Here is a 23,978-nt window from a genome sequence, read left to right as displayed (position 1 = left end):
AATGCAGATGAACAGATTTCGAAAAGATCTCTTTTTACCAAGCATTTAAACTACTTGAAGTAGTTTTATAAACTGGTTCTAAATTTCCTCTATCAAAACAGAATTTTCTGATCCTATATTTTGGTAAACATTTAGCAAAAGTTCTTCATTTACACGTGACAATCAAGCTTGCAAAATAATATCAGTAGCCTTTTAGGAACACAAATGACTCCAGTGGGGAGGGAATTTGACAGAGAGATTGCTGGTTGTCTGGTCCTCTATGTTTGAGGTACTGAAAGTGTAGGAGACTTTACTCTGAGTCCTACACCTGGGAAGTTAGCTGTTGCCTTTGACTTATTTCCCACATCTTACATACACGGTGGTCTTTCCTAATTCTTTATATGGACATTTATATCCTCTAAATACCTTAAAAAAGGAAAAATACGTAATAATAGTATAAATTTACTATTATTTAAACTTGATATGGAAAAAGTAACAGCATTTTCTTGTAAAGGGAATGAAACACAAGAAAAGAAGTAAATTATACTTGTGTTTGTATCTTCCTAGCTAGCTTATAAGGTACAATTTTTAACTTAAGAACTTTGACACTGAAAAAAATAAGCTGTATTAAGCTGATGCTTTATAAACATTAGTGCTCTCATATATAATGCCATGTATTTTAAACATGGACTGGCCACACTAAAGAGAGACTGAGAATATGTCTAAGTATAGATATCTGTATGGGATCAACAAGAATTATAACCTATTTATATCTCTACCATATTTTGAATCTTGGGAATGGTATTATTGTCAAAGTTCCAAAAGGACACAATAATAATCATATCTATATACTCAGAATTTCAACAATTAACTCTTATCTTAATACTATAACTGTTAAGCATTGTGCAATTCCATTCTACTTTACTTTAATATGCAACTATTAGATTTGGAGCATTTTTACCATGCTGACAGCTATCCATTACAGAAAAATAAAATATAAATTATAGACAAGAGTAAATTTTTCAAGTTGCACTTCTTAAAAAATATTAATTGCTATTACCTACCTTTGACTTTCTCCTTCTTTGTAATTTTCCTTCCGTGGATACTGTTAGTTGGAGCTATCATTTATTACATATATGCTACATGAAATCTGTAGCAATAACAACATTGAGGACTTAGAGTCAGGTTCTGAATAATGTTGGGCAATTCATCAAATTCCCAAAAGCAAACTAGAAGTAGTTCTTTTAATCTATCTCATTCTAATTTTGTACAGTTCAGATGAGATGATATGTATAAACACTGTAAACTCTATAATATGTCACAGACAAATATTATTATTGTCCATAGAGCATATTAATTTACTGGAACATGTATTACGCAACTTAATTATAACTTTCATTTAATAGATGCTAACACTCTGAAATTCAGGGATATAGGTATAAACTTTTGGGGAGACAGTTCAAATAACTGGATATGTACCAGAACCAAGTAAAAATCTCATCACTGCATGGACTGTTGACTGTGGGAAATAATCACATCAATTGAGGAGCTTAGAGGGTAATTTTTCAAAAGTTATGAAACCAACCTATTTTTAAAATGTAAGAAAAACTAACTAAAGAAATTTTGATTTGATAGAATAAGCCAGATCTCTAAAATAAAAACATATGCCTTTCTGGACAGGGAAAAAGAATACATGATAGCTTGGTCTGGGTAAGGCTGCAAAGACACCTTTTTAGTTTTCTATTTTTTTTCCAGTAAACACATTCTATAGAGCCATATAACAATAGAAATAGGTTTACTTTTCATTTCTTTTCTTGTTTAATTAAATACTTACAGCTGTTGTCTCAATTCAGGTGAATCTTGAGGTGTTCCAAGTTGATTTAGGCTCCTCTGTATTTCCACAGCTATTATAATGAAAAATAAAAGTGTAATTTTTACAAATTATTTATTTATTATTATTTACAAATGTTAGGGCTACAGAAATAATCAAGTTAGAAGCAATTAGGTAATCTGGCAGTTTAAAAAGAAAAGGAAAAAGATAATGATATACAACACTGAGAAGAGAAGGAAAAAATCAGTGGTTTATTCAAATCTAATTAGTAACAAAAATGGATTAATTTTGAAAGAAAATTGAGTGGGAATGTAAAAATGTGCAACTGCATTTATTATCAAAAAATAATATTTCCCTACTCTATCAGGACAGCAAATAAATAAAATACTACATAGATTTTAACTTTACTGGCATAGACTTGTGAGGCTTAAAACTCATGAAGCAAGTAACTATGACAACTGGGATGTGGGGAAAAGGGTACACTTGTACATTGCTGGTGGGACTGCAAATTGGTGCAGCCAATTTGGAAAGCAGTATGGAGATTTCTTGGAAAGCTGGGAATGGAGCCACCATTTGACCCAGCTATTCCCCTTCTCGGTCTATTCCCTAAAGACCTAAAAAGAGCATGCTACAGGGACACTGCTACATCGATGTTCATAGCAGCACAATTCACAATAGCAAGACTGTGGAACCAACCTAGATGCCCTTCAATAGATGAATGGATAAAAAAAAATGTGGCATTTATACACAATGGAGTATTACTCTGCATTAAAAAATGACAAAAATCATAGAATTTACAGGGAAATGGATGGCATTAGAGCAGATTATGCTAAGTGAAGCTAGCCAATCCCTAAAAAACAAATGCCAAATGTCTTCTTTGATATAAGGAGAGTAACTAAGAACAGAGTAGGGTCGAAGAGCATGAGAAGAAGATTAATATTAAACAGGGATGAGAGGTGGGAGGGAAAGGGAGAGAGAAGGGAAATTGCATGGAAATGGAAGGAGACCCTCAGAGTTATACAAAAGTACATACAAGAGGAAGTGAGGGGAAAGGGAAAAATAATACAAGGGGGACAAATGAATGTCAGTAGAGGGGGCAGAGAGAGAAGAGGGGAGGGGAGGGGAGGGGAGGGGAGGGGAGGGGGGTAGTAGAGGATAGGAAAGGCAGCAGAACACAACAGACACTAGTATGGCAATATGTAAATCAATGGATGTGTAACTGATGTAATTCTGCAATCTGTATATGGGGTAAAAATGGGAGCTCATAACCCACTTGAATCAAAGTGTGAAATATGATATATCAAGAACTATGTAATGTTTTGAACAGCCAACAATAAAAAATTTAAAAAAAAAAGAAATGTTAAAATGAAAAAATATATATATATAATATAAAGTGAATGGATTATAGTTTGTAAATGAGGAAGGAATGACAAAATTAGAAAAAAAAATCACTTTTCAATTATTACATATTAACTGATTCAGGCAAGGATCATTAAAGGACACTAAGATCAGAAGATACTCATTCAACTTCAAATTATCAAAGACACAGATGACATTTAAAAGATAACCTCATCATAGATAAATCTGTTGTTTAAAACATGATCAAATTTAGCACCAAGAACAGGATGCACAGACATGGTCAACCTCCTGGCCTGACGCAGGAGAGAAGTCACAATATGACTTCAGTATTTTGCTTGCCAAAAGTTTTATCCTGAATCTAATAATGAAGAAGAGATCAGATCAATCTAGACTGTGGAATAATGTACAAGAAAACTGGCTGGACTTTCAAAAATGTCAATATCGCAAAAGAAGAAGAAAAAGACAAAGAAGGCAGTGAAGTGTTTTATTTTTACTGTGTTGCTGGCAATTGAACCCAGGGTCTCACACAGGCTAAGCAGGTGCTCTGTCATTGAGCTACATCCCCATTTCCAGAGGAGCTTTTTAAAATTAAAGAACTAAAAGACTGAAACACCTAAAAGGAACTATATATTTTTTTTTTACTGGATTCTAAATTTTTTTTAAAAAGCATTAAAAAACAGTGTAGAAACTGGAAAAATCTGGATATATATAGAGAGATATATTAAACAAAAGTTGAAAAATGTCAACAATTTTTGTTGAACCCAGGTGAACGGTTCATTGTACTATAATTTTCCCTTTCTCTAGGTTTAGATTATGTACATAATTTAAGACGAAAAATTAGGAGATTCATATTTTTGTTAGGCCCATACTTCATAAGCTTATGATCACTGCAATTAAAAAAAGGTTCTTTACAAATTCATATTTTTATGAATATTATACATAAAAAATGCCAAGAAGAAATAAGTTGAAAATTCATCTTAAATAACTTTCTCATTTCTAAGAACTAGAGAAGAACAATCCAAACCACCCACTGTTTTTGTTTAAAATGAATTTATTTATAAAGCCTAATGCTTTAAACAGTCATTATTTATTTATAGCATCAAGGCAATGATAAACTATTCCAAAATGCAGGATAACTTTTGTTCACTGAGTATGAGACAATAAACACTGCTTTCAAGTTAAAGTGGAAAATATAAATAATTAAGAGGAACTGTATATAGCTACAGTTATTCAACATTCTGCTAGACTCAGAGGAATTTCTTCTTGCTTTTGGGGGGATCAAGTTTGTTTTTGTGGGATGAGAAATTTTGTTTGTTGTGTTTAATGTGTGGCTGCTTATAATCAGTTACATATTTCCCTCTCAACCTTAACAGATTTTCCTGGGATGCCTTATGGGACTTACAGCTTTTATTTAAAAAACAAAAAGATGTTGATAATACAAAGTGTGACATGGCTCTCTATACAACAGAGGCATATTTATCTCCATTCTAGAGGGTTTTTCTTCTATAAGAAAGTCACATTATGTAACCCTATTTCACATCATCTAGCAAAATAAATTTATAATGAATTATGAATTTAAATATTAAAAACTGAAAATAAATTACTACATGTAAATATAAATATGTACTTCTCATGTGATCTGATGTATGATCTTGGAGTTGGGAATACAATATTAACTGAACAAGATATAAAATAAAAACTATCAAGGTTCTGAAAAATTTGACCACATAAAATTTTAAAATGTTATGTGAAAAATATGCACATATATTACAAATATATATATATATATATATATATATATATATATATATATATATATATTGTATAACCTGTGTGTGTATACATGGGAGAAAAATAACTGTAGACTGTGATGAAAATATAATGCAGAAAAAAATCCTACAACTGGTAATAGAAAAACAACTCCATTATAAAATGGACAAAAGTTATAATCTTATAGTTTATAAAAGGCAAAAAATATAAATTCCACTGATAATCAACTTTTCACCTACCAGATTGGTAAAAAATTAGGAAAAGAAATGAGTATGGCTGTTACTACAAAATCAAAAGCCTTAAAAACAAAAGTTAGAGACTAACAATCTAGTAGAAACCGACCAACCAAAGGAACTTCCATATTTATGAATAAATTCAATAGCAAAAATAGATTAAAAAAATATCAATCTTGGAAAGAAAAAGATAACTGGAAAGACAAAAATAACTATAATGTATGGTATACAATTATTCAGGCTTTAAGAAGTAAGGAGAAAGAACTGCTTCTGGTAGGCGCAGTGGGAGCCTAAATCCATTACAAGGTAACTTCCCCAGTTTCTCAACAGATACTCACCTGTCCCCAGTTCTCCCCCATACTCCCTGAGAAACAGCTCTTATAGGAAGCAAGAGACCACTGGGGTCCTTAGGGATTCCTCACTGTTATGATTTGGATTTGAAATGTCTTCAAAAGTTCATGTGGGCCTTTGGGAGGTCATTAGATCAGGAGGGCTCTGACCTCCTCAATGGATTAATCCACTACGGATTTATAAATAACCTTAGGGGCTATTGCGAGATGGCAGAAACCTCAGAAGGTGGGGCCTCATGGAAGGAAGGAGAACATGCCTTCAAAGGATACATTCTGTTCCCTGCTCTCTTCCTCCAACCCCTCTACTTGCTGACCACCATGAGGTGAGCAGCTCTTCTCTTCCGTGTTCTTCTGCCATGTTGTACCACCCCACCTCACCATAGGCTTAAAACCAACTGGGCTAGGCAACCATGGACTGAAAGCTCTAAAACTGTGAACCCAACTAAGTGTTTTCTCCTTTGAAGTCCTTTAATTTCAGGTATTTTGTCACAGTGATGCAAAGCTAATACACTCACTTGGACAAAAGAGTACATTAAGAGCAATACCTAATCCTAGGCAATTGCTCAGAAATGCCACTGCGAAGGAGCAAGGAGTGGTGATGTCTGCAGTTCCCATCTAAGTGGACTGTCTGGAGGATGCAGATGGCTAACAGCCAAAGCTAATTCAGATGGTGACTCCGAGTGCAAAATGTGATCTGTTTACTGGTGATTAGGGTGCCTGCCATTCTTGAGGGGCAAGATGATTATGTCCCTTCCACTTTAGAGGAGGCAGAATTTTTTACTCACTAAAATAGTGCTACTCTTTTTTTAAAAAAATAACTTTATTTTATTTAGTTATTATTATTATTTTTATGACGTGTTAAGGATCGAATTCTCACACATGCGGGCAAGTACTCTACCACTGAGCCACAACCCAGACCTTCTTTGGGTTTTTGTAATGCTTATTCTACCCTTCCCCCACACTTCTACCATTCCTAATTCCACGAATTAATCCCAATAATGACGTCCCATACATGAGTGCTTCAGATCAAGAAATTACAGAGAAAAAAAATAATGGATGTTTTAAGGACAAAGGGATTCACTGATCTCCATTATCTAGAAGTTGCTGGACTTCTAGAAGTGTTTGATAGTCCATGAAGACTCAATTATAATGCCTCCCAGGGGACAAAAATCTTGTGAAGCTAATGTGCTACACTACAGGATCTTTATATTCTCAAAGAACCATTCTAAGGTGCGACTTCACAAATAACCATAAAAAAGCTTAGACTTGAGAACTAAAGGGTGACAGTAGAGCAAAATGCTTCACAATTCCACCTAATTACCCATTTGTAATTTTCTTCCATACTTCAAGGTGACTTGGAGACAACACTCATGGGAATGTAGTTATGTCCCCAGTGAAGCAGAAGCTAAGACTCCATCTGGCCATTTAAGGTCAAGGTAGTATAATGTCAACTGAAGTCATTATTAAGAGGAAATAAGGGTATGTCCATACAAAAATAAGAGCGGGGGATGTAACCTCAGGAGATGGAAAGGGGGGAACCTGATAATACTGCCATTTTCAATCATAACCATCAGAACCACAGAGCATGTGAACGGGAGCAATAGGAACCCAAGACTGAATGTGTGATTTATCCCAAACAGCTGAATAAAGACAAAAGGAGCACGGAGTTATTACTATAATTACTATAGGAGAAACTAGTAATAAATACTGCACTGCAGCCTGTGACTGTTTTCTTTCTTGCCTCACAATGTATATATTTAGATATCTTAACTGTGTCGACTTCCCTATCCATTTCCTCTACTGTTTCATATGGGTTGTGTTGTTAGTGGCTGCACTGACTTGGGGTTTAGCCCACAGGCTATGGAATACTGCAATTCAATCTGAAAGAAGATAATAGATGGATTAAAAAAATGCCCATTAGGCTTTGTACTAGACAAACTGAATATTCTTTAGTTTGCCCCCCCCCTTTTTTTTTGAAAGAGGAGAGGAATTCTGGTTGTATGACAGAGTATTAGCATGTTAGCAAGGTTTTTTTTTAAGCTTAAGAATGAAAAAGAAGAAACATGTTCATTGTAGGACACAAAAAGAGATAAACTATAAAGGCAATCTATTTTTGGTCACATTAATACCCCAAATTTCTATAAAATTGGGATCTTGTTGGTTATTATGACCAATAAAATGTAATATCACAGACCAGTCTTTGGAAGGGAAAAAACTGGTTGTTAAAGTAACAAACCTGTTTTAAGAGAGTCTCTGAGCTTTGTATGCCTTCAGTGCAAGTAATTCAGGTGATTAATAAAGACAGTAGTAGTAACTATCACAAAAACAAAATACTAGACTCATATACAAACTAGTTAGTGAGCAAAAGTTGGATTTACTCAGTATTATTTAGGTTCTATGGATATTGATATTCCTTACAAATCAAACGCTTTGGCTAACAACCTCATTTTTCACTCAAACAACTGTTTAAATAATATGATGCCTCATAAAATAAAGACTCTTAGGAATGCAACCATTACATTATTGCCTAAGATGATGCATCTACTGAATGAGTGCTAGGTACTTCTCATGAATGCAAACAGAAGACAAGACCCTACACTCACGTAGTATCTCATCTGTAAAAGGAAAGAAAAAAAGTCACAAAATCATATCCAAAGAGAAGGTAGTAACAATAAATAAAATGAATGTTATAAAAATGCCCCAAACACAAAAGAACCTCTAATATGGGTGTCCTAACAGAGTATAACTTGCAAAGCTTAAATGGAGGTTGTACTTGCATTGAGTTTTGAAGATATCTAAATATATCTTAAGTTAAGATATCCAAATATATCTTAAATGGAGGTTGTACTTGCATTGAGTTTAGAAACAGAACACTTCAGTTTAGAAATTCAAACGTTTTTACCATACTGAGATATAAAGAGATTACCTATTAGTCTCCACAACTAACAGTTAAACTCCTTAAAGGCAAGTACTATATTTTATTTATTTTTATGTCTTCAGAATTTACCATACTGTTGATTCTCAATGATTATTTTTATAACATTACCATAGTAGAACACTGGAAAGATTAAACTTAATGTAAGAAATGGCATGTATTGGTCTATACCCAAAGGACTTAAAATCAGCATACTACAGTGACACAGCCACATCAATGTTTTTAGCAGCTCAAATCATAATACCTATACTATGAACAGATAAACAGATAGAAAAAAATGTGGGGTGTGTGTGTGTGTGTGTGTGTGTGTGCATGTGTGTGGCCAAGCAGTGTATTACAGCATCCTCTGTGCAGCTGAAACAAATCAATAAATAAATGTCTTCCCTTTCTTTAGGTATTATAAAACAGAAAGATTCCAGAGACATCATTTTACATATATACACACACACACACACAAAAAAAAAAACCAAACCCAAAACAGAATATGACTCACCCTTAAAGAAGAATGAAATCATGGCATCTGCCAGTAATGGATGGAGCCAGAGAATATCTTGCTAAGTGAAGTAAGCCAATCCCCAGAAGCCAAAGGTCAAATGTTTTCTCTGATGTGCTGATGCTAACTTACAATAAGGGGTGGGGCATTAGGGAAGAATAAAGGTGCTTTGGATTAGGCAGAAGGGAGTGAAAGGAGGGGAGAGGGTATGTGGGTAGAAAGGATAGTAGAATGAACTGAACACTATTACCCTATGTACATATATGACGACATGACTGGTGTGAATCTACATCATGTACAACCAAAAAAAGGAGAAGTTATACTCCATTTATGTATGATGTGTCAAAATGCATTCTACTATCATGTATAACAATAAGAATACATTTAAAAAAGGGAAATGGCATGTATTTCTAAAACACAAAGCATAAATAAGAGATGAATTCCAAAAAATAACTATGTGCACTTGTTATTCACTCAAGGTTTACTGGGTGTCTGCTATGTGGCAGGAACAATGGGAGGTTTTTTGACAAGAACATTAATTTGGCAGTGTTCTTTGCTTGAATAGGTCTACACTTAAGGAACAACTAAAGGCTTTGTTTGATCAGCTGATAAAGGCCCTATGGAAATATAAAGGTGAAATCACCAAATCAAATTTGAGAAAAAATATCATATGACATTAGTTTAATCCTATTTTACAAAGAAATTGGAAGCATACTCCAATTTCTTGATATATTCAAGAAACTGTAGCTTTGTAGAAGAACTGGGATTAGAATGTAGACCTTTTGGTTTTCAAAGCAATATTTTTCAATGTGCTGAAAGAACAGAGAATAAAAGACTTTTAAGAGATTATTTAATAATCCAGCTGTGTGATAGTTGCCAAAGCAAAGAAAAAACGAAGTGTGTCTCACTTTAAAAAGTCATCTAAAGGAACTGGGCTTAGATTTTCAGAGTATTAACAGTGCTACAAGTAAGTTTCATGCCAAGCAGTGGCGCATAGCATCCTTCTGTCCAGCTGAAACAAATCAATAGATAAATGTCTTCCCTTTCTTCAGGTTTTATAAAACTTAAAGATTCCAGAGACATCATTCTACATAGGACTAACATTACCCTCCTATACGAGGGTCAGCAAATTATGGACCCTGATGAGCCAGCAACCTAGTTTTGTACAGTCCTCCAAGCTAAGAATGGGTATTTTATTTAGGGAGTTAACAAAAACCCAAATCAATACCACTAACAAAATGAAGACTATGCAAGAGACCATACGTCTAAAAATATAAAATATTTAGTAATTAACCCTTCACAGAAAAAACTGGCTGCTCCCTGTCCTGAATTATTAAAAATCACTAAACTTTATATTTATGAACTAGACTCAATATGTTAAATGTACTAAGTACTCATTGTATTATTAGCACTGTCTGCTAAAATATTTATCAAGCTGCAAAATTTCCATTGAACATGCACATATACTGAGTTGAATCTCTGTAATTTTCAACTTAGATACAGAATCAGTTACTTTTTCATTATGTCGAGTATTTTTGTAGAGTACTTGCTGTATTACCACTCCATTATTTCATTATTCTCCAGGTTCTGGAAGAGTAAGAATAGTAGGATAAATGTTTCAAAGGCTATTTTCTCATATCCCAGTTGACAATGGTAAAAATGTCTGAGAAAAAAGAGCTGAGAAAAAGGAAGACAAGAGGTTTCTAGGCAGATGACAAGCAGGATGGTGATCTAGAAAACTAATAATCCTCCTAGTTTCTCCCAAAGTCTGGTCTTTATGGTTCTGTTGTATTATCTTACCTGGGGTGTTACATATGAGTTTTAGGATAGTTATATTCTACTAATGTGCAGACTTAAATTCAGTTAAAGAGAAAAATTCACTAAATAGGAAAATAAAGGAATAAATCTAAAATTATAAAAGGAACTATTAATTTTATCTCTATGAAGTAATCAGATTCTCGAAGAAAAAATTATCTAATTCACAGAGATAAGATTAAATCAAGATATATCTTTATGAGACTACAATGAACAAATTATTTTTGCACTTTCTACAATTTTGAACCCATTCTCACCATTACTCACTTTCAGAGAGGAAATTTAAAGAATATATTACATTTTTCAAAACAGAAGGATTAAAAAAAAAAAAAAAACTACTTTTGAGGCATGCTAAAAAGGTATTACTGCTTCCTCCAAAATGAAACAGTTCCATTTCTGGCTCTTCAGCAGCAGCAGGGAAAATCCATTCAGTTCCACGTGGGTCTGCTGCCATCTAGTGGAGTAGTGATTTCTAGCTGTCAGGTATAACAACACTCCTGTAATCCCAGTGGTGTGGGAGGCTGAGGCAAGAGGATCACAAATTCAAAGCCAGCCTTAGCAATTTAGCAAGGCCCTAAGCAATTTAGTGAGACCCTGTCTCAAAATTTAAAAAAATGAAATAAAAATAAAAAGGACTGTGGCTGAGTGGTTAAGCACCCTGAGCTCAATCACTGGTTAAAAAAATAAAGCTTTCTAGCAAAGAATGTATGTGTATATGTGTGTGTGTGTGTGTGTGTGTGTGTGTGTGTGTGTGTGGTTTTACAAACACACACATATATTTACACATATATGATTACTATAATGCAGTTACATATAGTGAATGTCATAAGAAACAAACTCATATCTTTGTTTAGGTTCAAATCTTCCTTCATCTACCAAAAATTCTCTGCATCAGAGTTTGAGTATTAAACAAAGTGATATATGTGAATATATACATTCTGGAAACAGTATAGATCTCTATAAGAATGAAACAAGCTATTACTGGTAAATTTAGAGTTAGAATTCAGGTTCATTAAAAAGCAAAAGGTGTAGAGGAAAATACATTATTTGAAAATATCAATGAGTTGAAAATAAATCAATTATCAACACAAAAAAGTCAATTATTAACAACAACAAAACAAATGAACTTTATTCACTTATTTCATGTATCAAGAAAAACTAAGAAAAGTAAAGTTCTCAAAAGCAGTTCACAAGTGAAAACACTTTCTAGAAGATCTGAAAGGCAGCTACTAAAATAATTGTGGCTTTTTTTAATGAGCTATCTCTTGCTCTGTCTTGTGACCAGAACAGGAAGAAGCTTATCTTGCTAGTGGGTAAAAGCAATGATGCAAATTGTGAAGACAGATCCTCTAAAGTGTGAGTCTAGGGTGGAGAAGCTCACTGGGGAGCCTCTGCCTCCAGGGACCCAAGTCCCAGTTTATTGTGCTTTCACTCCCAGCTCAGAATCCCTACAGGTAAATTCAACTTCTGCAAAGCAATACTGAATTTAGAATGTGCTTTATTTTAAATTTTTCATTGGTTTTCTTCCCAGATACTTCTAAGGCAGAAAAGTATACACGTTAACAAAATGTAAACTTGGGCAGCTCAACACTATTGTAGATTAAATAGTTAAATCTGAAGATATGATTCTTAACAATAAAGTGGGGTTACCTGAAAACTGTGTGTAAATAATAATCTGGGATTTTTGGTGGCCTGAACATTACAACCTGTCTCTCTTAGCAAAGATATTCTTTGCTCACATTTTATCACACAGACCTGCTCAGTCCACCTGTTCTGAGGTAGACTGGAACAGCCTCTGCAGAGTGTAACTGTGTTAGGAGCAAACAGGCAGGGACATGGCGATGGTGAAGTACCTTGCAGTTCTGCAGTCCTCCTGGTGCCTCCTATGGCCCAGGACATCTAAGAGCTTCCTTTTCATCACCCAAAATTATGGCCCCAAAATTCTGCTATCAAAGCAGCTGAGGATTAGCCATGTCACAAGTGCCTCGGTATATATGGCAATGATTCTCAAACCCTTACCTCATTCCCAATTTCTGATCAGTTCTCACTGCCAAGATATTACTATCTAGATGTATCTAAAACACTGAATATATCTGCTTCCATAGGAACAGGGCAGAAGCTTGTTTCTGACGCTATCCCCATCTTCCCTCTGCAAACAATACAGAATAGAGGGGGCTGGCTGGAGAACAGTCATGAAAACTACATTTTTATAGAAATTAGAAAAATATCCCCAATGTGGGGATATAAATATGGCCAAAAGGAACAGAAAAGAGCAGATCCTGAGCAAGAAGCCTGGTGGTTAGGCGGGAGTAATGGGAGTTGCAGAGGGAAGGAGGTGACAGACAGAACTACATACGGTCACCAGCATTCACTATAGATTGAGCATCCCTCATCTGAAAATCCAAAATCTGAAATGTTCCAAATTCTAAAACTTTTTGAGTGGCAACAAGATGCTACAAGTGCTGGGGATCAAACTCAGGGCCTTGTGGGTGCTAGGCCAGCACTCTACCACTGAGTTACACCCCTATCCCATGCACAAAATTATTAAAAATATCATATAAAGTTACATGAAGGCTACATGTACAAGGGGATCTATGAAACATAAATGACGTTTATGTTTGACTTGGGCCTCATCCCCAAGGTATTTCTTTAAGAGTAAACAGATATACTAAAATGCAAAGTCTGACATCTGAAACACTTGCTGGTCCCAAGCATTTTGGATAAGGAACACTCAACTTTTAGCAGAGAGAAGATCTCACCCTGAGGGGGAACTGAGGAGGAGTGGGCAGTCTGCCAGGGCAGGTGAAAAGAGGTCAACAAACTGCTGACGTGACCTTTCTCTAAAAGGAGGGCAAGGCCTTGCAAAGAGGTGGCTGTGCATTCTGAGACTCATGAGGTGATGGAGTGACATTAGGACTGGAGGGGGAAGCCTCCTACACCAGGTGAGGTTCTGAGAAGCAGAGGAGGAGAGAATCAAGTCCCTGAGGACAGTACAGAAAGAGGCCTGAGCAGGGAAAGGAGACACTCTCCTGCCAGAGTCACAGGAACCTCCTGCCAGGAAAATCAAACTCATTCCATTTGAATAAAAAAGAGGAATAACAACCTCACAAAAGATCACTTTAAAGTGTGGAAGAAGTGGTAAAACTCCTACAGGATACACAGCAGGAGCAAGGCTGCCACAAAGTGGATAAACTAAAAAATATAATCCAAAACACCCACAAAATTTTTTCCTTTAAAAAAAAAAACACAAAAAAATTGACACAATTGAAGTTTTAAAGGATGATCACAAAAGAGCTCCTAGAGGACATGGACAAATAATAGGCACGGGTGAAGCAGAAATTAGAAGAGCTCAGGAAAGAAAAAGAAAAGTGAATTCGGACATGAAGACCAAATGACGAGGAGCACAAGACAGACAGACACACTGAAAGCACCAGACCCTCTACACCTTCCAGGGCAGCTGTGGTCATTTTGGTTTCCTGGCCTTGGCCCTCACCCTGGAGACCACAGCTCTGGCCCACTGTCATTCGTTCCACTGCCTGTCTTAAGTGCTTGGGGCTGAATGCTTCAACTGTCCTGGTCTAGTTCTTTGCTCTCTTCTCCCCAGAACTCTCTGTCTCCCTCAGTCACACGCTCCCAGGACACTTTCTCATCACCAACAGCTATACCTCTTCCACAATCCTGATTTCACGTGGGTCACTTACAAATTATCATCCCATGTATGCCCAGATCATTAACAAGGACACATGGTCCACCAAGCTACCATACATTGGTCCTGCCTCTTGTCCTCACTTCCCATGTCTTCACGGGCTTTCTGACTAAACTAAAATTCTGCAGTCTGCCACCATATCTGTTCTGGCCCCTCTCCCTCTGTCCTGGCTACTGACAAATCTAAAACTGCGCCTCTCTTCTCATACACCATCATCATCAGCTCCAATTCTTATTCCATCCAAGTTAAAAGTGTAAGTCCTGCAAGGCCCTACCCAACCGGACCCAGGCTCCTACTCTCCCACCCCACCATTCCTCTAGTGCAGCTGGTGAACTTCCACTAAGGGCCATTGTACATGCTCTTCCCGTGTAAAATGTTCTTCCCTCAAATTCTGCAGGACCCATTCCCTATTTCCTTCCAATATCTGTTCCACTTTCAACTCCTCAGTAAAGCCTGACTCCCCAGATATCCTCTTAATAAACACAGTCCCCTCTACCAGAGCAATACAGTTTGGTCTTTGCTGTGTTTCATAATACTTAATATCCTCTAATATATTATATAATTGACTTGTTTATTTTATGTCTGTCTTCCTTCACTAAAGTCTCACTCCATGAAGACAGGTATTTCTGCTTATCCTATTCACTGATATTGCTAGTATCCAGACTGCTTGGCTCATCATAGGTACTTCATAAATACTTATGAAATGAATGAATGAACATAAATGCATAAATAATCCCTGGGGCATAATAAGATATAATTTAAAATCCTAATGCTATGTCAATCAGACTGTCCTGAGTTCAAGTATTAGCGTTCCCACAGTTGTATGAACTTGAGCCAATGACTTAACTGCTCCAAACCTAATATATTGTTTTTTTAAATCTCACCAGATACTGGAAGATAACAATGTACCAAAAAAAAAAAAAAAAGACACATAATACCTGATATAAGGCATAGAGTGAATAGTTAATAAAAGAGCAGATTGGTTGTAGTGGCACACACCTATAATCCCAGAGGCTCAGGAGGCTGAGGCAGGAGGATTGGTAGTTCAAAGCCAGCCTCAGTAACTTATCGAGGCCCTAGGCAACCTAGTGAGACGGTGTCTGTACATAAAATATAAAAAGGTCTGGGGATGTGGCTCAGTGGTTAAGTGCCCCTGGGTTCAATCCCTGGGACACAAATAAATAAGCATTAAAAAATACTAGTTTAGATGCCTTCTAGAAAGAGACTTAAATAAAGCAGGGAGTACAGGTATTACAATACAACAAGTTCACCAATGTATCTGGACCCCCTGTCTGTCTTTCTACCCACACCTGCAGGAGGGCAGTGCTCTGAGCGCTTACATTAAACAGGTATAAGCTCGACTTTGCTGAAGGCTTCTAGACTGTGAACTAGAAGTGGATCTCAGCAATGACTGTGCACATTATCTTTGACTTCATATGTGCTGATGAACAAGACTCAGTATGATTCGTATGTTATTCCATTGATGATTCCTTCAAATAATGATAATGGTATGTCACCAGAACAAGAAGGAAGACTGGGAAAATAAATGCATCTGGACTCACAGGACAGTATTTTGTAGCACATCTGGGTTCTTCCAAAGCAGCTAATAAGCAGAACAATTAACCAACTGCCTTAAGAAAAACCCTGTTTGCAATAGTACAAAAGGCAATTAATTATTCCTTAATAAAAATATTGCTTAGGGATTAGTAAAAACATAAGAGAATTAAGGAAATGAGGACAAAAACTGTCATTTCAGGAAATCAAAACTAACTAGCTGTGCCTAACTTCTACAGTCTGACTCTTGCACAGTGCCAAGCCAACCACAAATACAAGGGGGTAGGCTTACAGGGCAGCTGAATGGCCATTACACAACTGACCACAAAATGTATTTTAATAAACAAAAAGCAGTCCCATAATACAACTGCTGAGCATAGATTATATTTATGGTGATAAAAACTAATAATTATTGTAGTAACTTAAAAATAAATGTAACGAAAAATATACATACAAAGATTTCTGTCATACAATGAGCATTACACTTTATCTATATAGAACTAAGAGGTTCATTTGTGGGGAAGGCTCAACTTTTAAACATGCAGTCTTAGCATAAAATGTCCATTAACGAAGGACTGGTTGCGTGATGTCTGGTGTATCTATATAATGAAAAACATGCAGTCGACATGGAGGGGGAAAAAACAGCCAAAAATAAGTACAGTATGACCTCCTTTTCATTAAAAAATATGTAAATAGTTCTGTAGGCAACACGTACTAAAACCTTTCTTTTAAGCACTGACATTTTAGTAAGGACCACAGAAAAAAACAAACAATAATAGTACTTTAATTTACTGATAAAAACAAAACAAATTAGTGAGAAAAGGAATGACTGGAGGAAACAAAATAATGGTCAGGGAAGACATCTCTAAAGAAGTGACTTTTGCTCAGAGGCCTGAATGCCAAGAAGGAGCCAGTTACATAACAATCTGAGAAGTGTGAAGCAGAGGAACAGTAAGTGCAAAGGACCTGGGGTGCAATGAGCCCGCTTGTTCAAGAAGCAAGAAGAAGGCCTATGTGCTAGACTGTGGCAATGGCAAGGAAGAGAGAGGTAGGAGATGATGAGTGGGGCAGGGATTAGATATGGAGGATGCTCTGGGGGGGCACATTGGGATTCACATGTAATAGTAAGTTTCAAGCACTGTTGCTGAGTTTTAAGTTGTGGAATGACATAATCTGATTGACAGGTTTAAAAGTATGCCTTGGATACTAAGTAGAAAAGACTACAGACAGGCAAGAATGGAAGGAGGGAGAACAATTTGGAGGCTGTAGGCTTCCAGAGAAATAACAGCAGCTTCCTTCTGGGTGGTGACAGCAGAGATGGAGAGATGGGCAAACGGGTCATAGACAAATGAAATCTGCATTTACATTAAATGTAGGGAGGGAAGACTCTCACTGTCAGAGTTCAGGGTTAGGACCAAGGATATGAAAGTTCATGCTCTGGGCAGAGGCACAAAGATGGTTCACAGACAGGATTAGTCAGATAAGGTTCCCTGCAGCACCACTGAGTCACATTGTAAAAGATTTAATTCAAAAAACAAAGAGTTTTGCTCAAGTTCAGTCAGACACAACACTTATGTTCACTCATATTTTTTTTTTAAAAAGTCACTGGAAAGAAGAAGACTTTCACTCTTCAGCTCCCTTGGGAGCTGGGCATGTAACATGCCTATAATCCCAGTGGCATGGGAGGCTGAGGCAGGAAGATCCTGAGTTCAAAGCCAGCCTCGGCAACAGCAAGGCACTAAGCATCTCAGTGAGACCCTGTCTCTAAATAAAATATATAATAGTACACATTAGAGCTGGGGATGTGGCTCAGTGTTTGAGTGCCCCTGAGTTCTATCCCCAGAACCAAAAAAATAAACTGCCTTGGATCATTTATTAATTTTCACACCTTAAGCTTGGGAAAAATTCAATAATGAAATCAAAGCTATTGAGTTTTTCTCCTCAAGGGAAAATAAACTCAACCAAATATTTTCAGATATATGACATTAGAAGTAGACAGCATACTTTTCCTGTATAAGCTGCATTCTTATTTTACCTATTTTACTAACCCAGAAAAGAAAAAGAAAAAGAAACATTGATATACATCCCCATCCCCTATTCCAGAATAAATACACAGTTCAGTCAGACACAGCACTTATGTTCACTCATATTTTTAAAAAAATATGAGTAAACCCACTAACTTCTCAGGACTGGAACTCTTACTAATGAAAAGCTCACCAAAAAGAGAAGTCATGTGTTAACACGCAAAAACAAGTGTCTGCTTCACCAGACCCTGAAGTGAAGAACTGTGCTCACTCGGTATACATTTATACAGACTTTTAATTTCATCTCAAAGTCCTAAGAACCTTGAGCCGACAAAAGTCATAAAGTGATCTTTCTTAAAACAGGGAAAGCATTTGCACAGTGTGAAAAGCTACTTAACAACACAGTGTTTTTTTCAGTTCTAAACAAGACTGTGTTGAAGTAATAACTGTATTCTGAAGGAGGCAAATAACAAAAAGTGAAATAAATCATTTAACAAAAATGTTTTTCCATCACCTCTCTTAACATAACATGGGCTGAAGTTTACACTTCATGTCTCCCTAGAAAGTTCTTACATCCCAAATTTTAGGGAAAACATACAGAGATGAACATGTGATACATTATACATATTTAAGCAGAAACTTCTATATCGTGAATTCTGAAGCATTGATTTTATGTCACCAATGGATCTGCTTAATTTTTTTTTTAGCGGTTAACTTTTAGTCACTCCCCATTTTTCTTTTTCAAATTATTTGTTTAAAAAATTCTCAAATGCAGGAATTCTCATGAGCATTAGCAGTAAGACTTACTATAACACGTAAGTATGGGAAAATTTTATCTCAAGGACTGCATTTTAGAGTCAGTTATTCTCATTTTTATTCATCAATTTCTACAATTCATAGTTTTATTAATTCTGATAGGATTTGCAGTAGAAACTTTCGTACTCACAACAATCCCATTTCCTAATGCTTAGAAAAAGTTCACAAATCTTGGTGGGACTCTAGTTGGTCTAGTAAATGGCTGTTTTCACTGTGGAATTTTATAAATAGGTATGTATCATGGACCCAGATATGACAACTGGCCTTTTAGTAATAATCCTGCATATGTTACAAGAGCTTTCAGGACTCTAAGAGAATAAAAATCTAAACAAAACTTTAGAGTTGGAGAGACCAAAATTGAGCCCACAGAAAAAATATGTAAGAAAACCACATCCTGGAAAGTTGAACAACTTATTCAAGCTCATTCTACTTGGATCCAATTCAGGAAATGAACGTGCACACACACATAGAAATTTTCCTATTATCCACTGAATTTCCCAACTTGTTTACTTTCTCAAAACTCTGATTAATCAGGGAATTACAATATAAGCCACAATGCGATAAAAATATAGCTAAAATGGGTAAAATTTTAGTCTGTAAAAGCTGGCAAGGATTTTGAGCAATTTAACTCTAATGCACTGACTGGTGGGAGTACAACCTGGTACAACTATTTTAGGAAACTATTTTTGCTGTATCTACTGAAGCTGATCAAACACATATCCTATGCCCCAACAATTCAAATTTGAAGTGCACACATGCAACAGAAAAATACAGAATGTTCAGAGAAGCACTGTTTATAATAGCAAAAAACAAAACCAAAATAAATCAAAGAGTAGAAATACAACAAATGTCCACAAATATTGGAAAGAACAGCTTGTGGTACATTTGAATGTGGAATACTATAAATGAGAACTAATGGCCTACAGCTAAATGGATAATTCCCACAAACATGATGAGAGAATGAAGCCCAATACAAAGTAAAACATACCACTTGATTCGATTAATGTTCAAAAACCAGGGAAATTCATCAATGATGTTAAAAGTCGGGATACTCTGGAAGGCACGGATGGCATATAAGCATGAAATGGACTTCTGGGGTGCATAATATTCTATTTCTTGACATGTGGTGTTGTGATGGATAATTCATTGAACTACACATTAATAATCTGTGTACTACATAATATGAGCATGCTTCTACTTTTAAAAGTTTAATTTTAAATTCCAACTTTATACATGTTACATATTTCAATACATATCTTCTGCTTCTTTTAAAAATGTGAGTTCTCTCTGTGTGTTCTAGAGACATTTTTCTACATTGCTGGTGTTTGAGCAAGGATGAATGGTCCAGGGGAAAACATTCTTCTGAGGTTTACTCACATAATAGGCTCAGACATTTCAACCCAGAAAGGCTTGCTTACTTTTATGCTACATATCACAGGTAGGAGTTTGTCTCAAAGAAAATTCAGAGGGATGACAGAGAAAGCTAATTGGTAGATATTTTATTTCCAGGTTGCTAACAAAAATGTTACTTTTGAAAATCTCAATCTGGAGTTTGGGAATGAAATGTAAGTATTCCTTATGTGCATGATGATCTTCTAGATCTAGAATAACAGTCTTATTTACATGTCAGTTTCAGTCTACTGGGAATGACTGCCCGGAATACTGGGTGAAGGATGATGAGATGCAGGCTGGGGTAGAGTGCCTGCCTATCACACTTAAGGCACTGGGTCTGAAACTCAGCACCACATAAAAATAAATAAATAAAGCAAAGGTTTGTGTACATCTACAACTAAAAACAAATATTTTTTTTTAAATGACTAGATGCCATGAGAGGCCTGCAATAAAGAAAAATGTCTATGCAGTGAGAGGACAGTGACAAAAACAACTGACTGACTCTGCTGTAGAGTCAGTGCTTCCAAAGGATAAAAGTATTTGCTTAACCATTTTAATGTTCCACAGAGAAATTCTACAATAAACTTCTAGCTCATTACAGTTCTTTAACTTATTCTTTAAAACCTGCATTATCTTAATAAGTATATGTCTATAATAATTATGATTTTAATTTCTATAATTACATAATTTTAATATAATCATATATCTACAATACATAAAATATACCTATTACATATGTATGTAAACAACTATAAAACTTAAATATATTCAAGTTATATCACTGTAATATGGTTTAATTACTGTACTAATGAAGCAAACATAGCACTTTAGAATATCTTTAACAAAAACTGGTATAGCAAAAAAAAACAAAAAAACCCAACAACTTTTAGGTTTAAAAACACTTTGTTTCTTCTATCCTGTTCTTGAACAAACAGAATTGCCAGATTACAATACTGGTAAAATAAAACAAAATTCCAATCTTATTGTTTTTTTTTTGGGGGGGGGGCGGTTCTCTAAGAACCAAAAATCTTTTTGACTGCTGTTTTGTTTTCTGGTATAAACTAAACGATACAACTCAGATGTTTTACAAGCTGTCATATATCTGACTGAGTCCAAGATGAAAGTGAACTTCCTCATTACAGCCCTCAGGAAACCTTTAGCTTTGGATGAGCAGATGCTGACATGCTAACTACTGTACTTACAATGCCCTATCTTTAGATTCTTCTACAAAATAAATAATTTGCACTGACATGAATTCAGAAGATGCAAATGCTAGCGTGAAGAAAAGAGCCTAAAGAGGGTGCTGAGTACTTTTTATTCATCACATCCATCCAGTATTATTAGCATCACCAGGCTGGGGGGTGGGGGGAATGAACTAAAGTTTCTCACTTCTGCTTCTCACTTCCACATGGTTTTTGCATAGTCCTCACCAGGAAGGTGTACTGGATGATGGGCTAGATTTTAAACAGTGGTTTGCTCTGTCTAAATCTAAACCTCTCTTCATTTAGATATTTTTGAATCTCAGAAATTAGAACAATTACACAGTGGTGACTGGTTTCACTAAATTCATGACCCAACAATCTCAAACGTGTACTCAATCTGTCAAATCCTCCTTTTCCACTCCCTCTGGTATGTTCAGTGTCTCAACTTTCCCAACCATAAGCAGTGCACTCTTTTTTTCTTTCCAAAACATTCCATTTTATAAACTTTCATTCCATTGCATAAAATTCTATTTTCCCTCTAATTTTCTGATGACTTTCCCTCATATTTCACTTAAAAACAGGCCAGTTGGAGAGTTCTCCCATCTTTGTTCAACCATTTCCATCCAGATCAGCCATGCCTTGTACAGTGGAGAAAAGATAAATCTCTCACTAGCAGTACATTCCCAATCCCCTCTGGCCTTCAAATACATCTGTTTTATACTTATATTTTCATTAGAATCTTCTTTTTCTGGTGGAAAAATGTAACACCTTCCCTGACCCTCATTCTACTCCCACGGCAGAGTCTGCTAGCTACTAAATACTGAGCCATCCCTTTTCTCTCTAATGAAAGCAATCCCCAATTTTGGTGAACAACAGTTCAAAGAGGTTTGTAGCCTCCCTAATGGCTATGTATAACCTTGAGATCAATAAAGCTGAGGTGTGCAGAACTCTGCAAATCTACACTTTGAAAATAGACATGAGACCACTCTTTTCACAGTTAGCAGTTTGCTGAATCCAATTCTTTGCTTTTATCTTAGTTTCTCAGTAGCATTAGCCACAGATGATGCCTCACTCTTGAACATTCCTTAATGTCTAGTAATCTACCATATGCTCTTTTTGTTCTTACTTCCCTGGTTATGTCTTCTCAGATTCCCCATGTTGCTTTACCCTGTCCTCCTGTTTTAACAGTTGTTAATTCTCTAGCCCTTTACTCTTAACTCACACTTTCAGGTTTAATTCAGATTTATGGTTTTAATAACCACTTATGCCTGATGACACTTTGATTTCCAAAGGCATATACCTAAACCATTTGTTATCTCCCTCCCTTACTGACTTTTTTTCACATGTTAGGCAAGCAGTTTACCACTCAGCTACATCTCATAAGTCACTTAGATGTCCATAAGACATCTCAAAATTTGCTAGGCCAAAACAGAACTCCCCCTGACTAGCCCACTCCATCTCACATATACTTACTACCATTCACTCAGTTGCTCAACGCAGAACTTACAGAGTCACCTCTGACTCCTCTCTCTCAGCACCACTCACTTTCATAAGCAAGTCCTACTGGCTCTGCTTCCAAAATACACCCATTGCTTCTTTCCATCCTTTTTATCACCCTGGTACAAGCCAGCATCTCTCTCTCTACAGACCTCTACAATGACCACTATATCCCCTGGCTATGCTCCCTAAGTAGCAGTCAAAGTAATAGTTTCAAAGCACAGATTGATTGTATTTCTTGCTGCTTAAAAGTTTTCAATTGATTTCTACTCCCTCTTAGAATGAAATCTAAACTCCCCACACAGCCTACAAAGCCCTACACGAGTCACATAGCCTCCTCTCTGATTCCTCTCCAGCTACTCTGTTTCTGTGGTACTGGGGACTGAACCCAAGGACACTTTACCATGGAGCTACATCCCCAGCCTTATCCTTTTTATTTTGAGACAGGATCTTGCTGACTTGCCCAACTTGTGATCCTCTTGCCTTGGCCTCCTAAGTCACTAGAATTTTCAGCTGTATGCCACTAAGCCAGCCCTCTCCAGCCACTCTGGCCTCAGGTGCTGTACTTTGGACATACTGGCTTGGTTCTTCCTCTCACCCTTGCCCCTTGCTCCATTGTTCTGACTATCTCAGGCTCTGGACTGCTTTAGAATTTTTTAAAAAGCATTAAAAGGTCATTTTCTCTTTTTTAAAATTGGTTATTTTTAGTTATATATGACAATAGGATTCATTTTGATATAATTATATAAGCATGGAATGTATATTATTCCGATTAGGTCTCCATTCTTGTGGATGTACACAATGGTGGGATTCACTATGGCGTATTCATATAGTATACAGGGAAATTATTTAGATTCATTCCACTATCTTTCCTTTTCCTATTCCCCCTTCCTTCCCTTGATCCTACCATGGAGCTACAACCCCAGTTGTTACCTATTCCTCTCCTCTACCCACTTATTGAAAGTTAATTTCCATATATCAGTGAAAACATTCAACCTTTGGTTTTAAGGGGCTGGCTTATT

At 36.2% G+C, this 23,978-nt stretch overlaps 1 protein-coding gene across 3 annotated transcripts in view; it reads right to left on the bottom strand.

Annotated features, from left to right (window-relative positions):
• Stx7 (syntaxin 7) overlaps nucleotides 1-23,978 on the bottom strand; it is a 42,607-nt gene that overhangs the window by 8,956 nt on the left and 9,673 nt on the right. For all 3 annotated transcript variants that reach the window (XM_027938502.3, XM_071613013.1, XM_027938503.2), the window contains exon 3: nucleotides 1,814-1,883. In XM_027938502.3, coding sequence (XP_027794303.1) covers nucleotides 1,814-1,883 — 70 coding nt within the window. The remainder of the gene's footprint in view (nucleotides 1-1,813; nucleotides 1,884-23,978) is intronic.

This window comes from Marmota flaviventris, chromosome 6 (genome assembly GCF_047511675.1).
Source record: "Marmota flaviventris isolate mMarFla1 chromosome 6, mMarFla1.hap1, whole genome shotgun sequence".
NCBI classification, from domain to species: Eukaryota; Metazoa; Chordata; class Mammalia; order Rodentia; family Sciuridae; genus Marmota; species Marmota flaviventris.
This window is presented reverse-complemented; position numbering and strand designations above follow the sequence as displayed.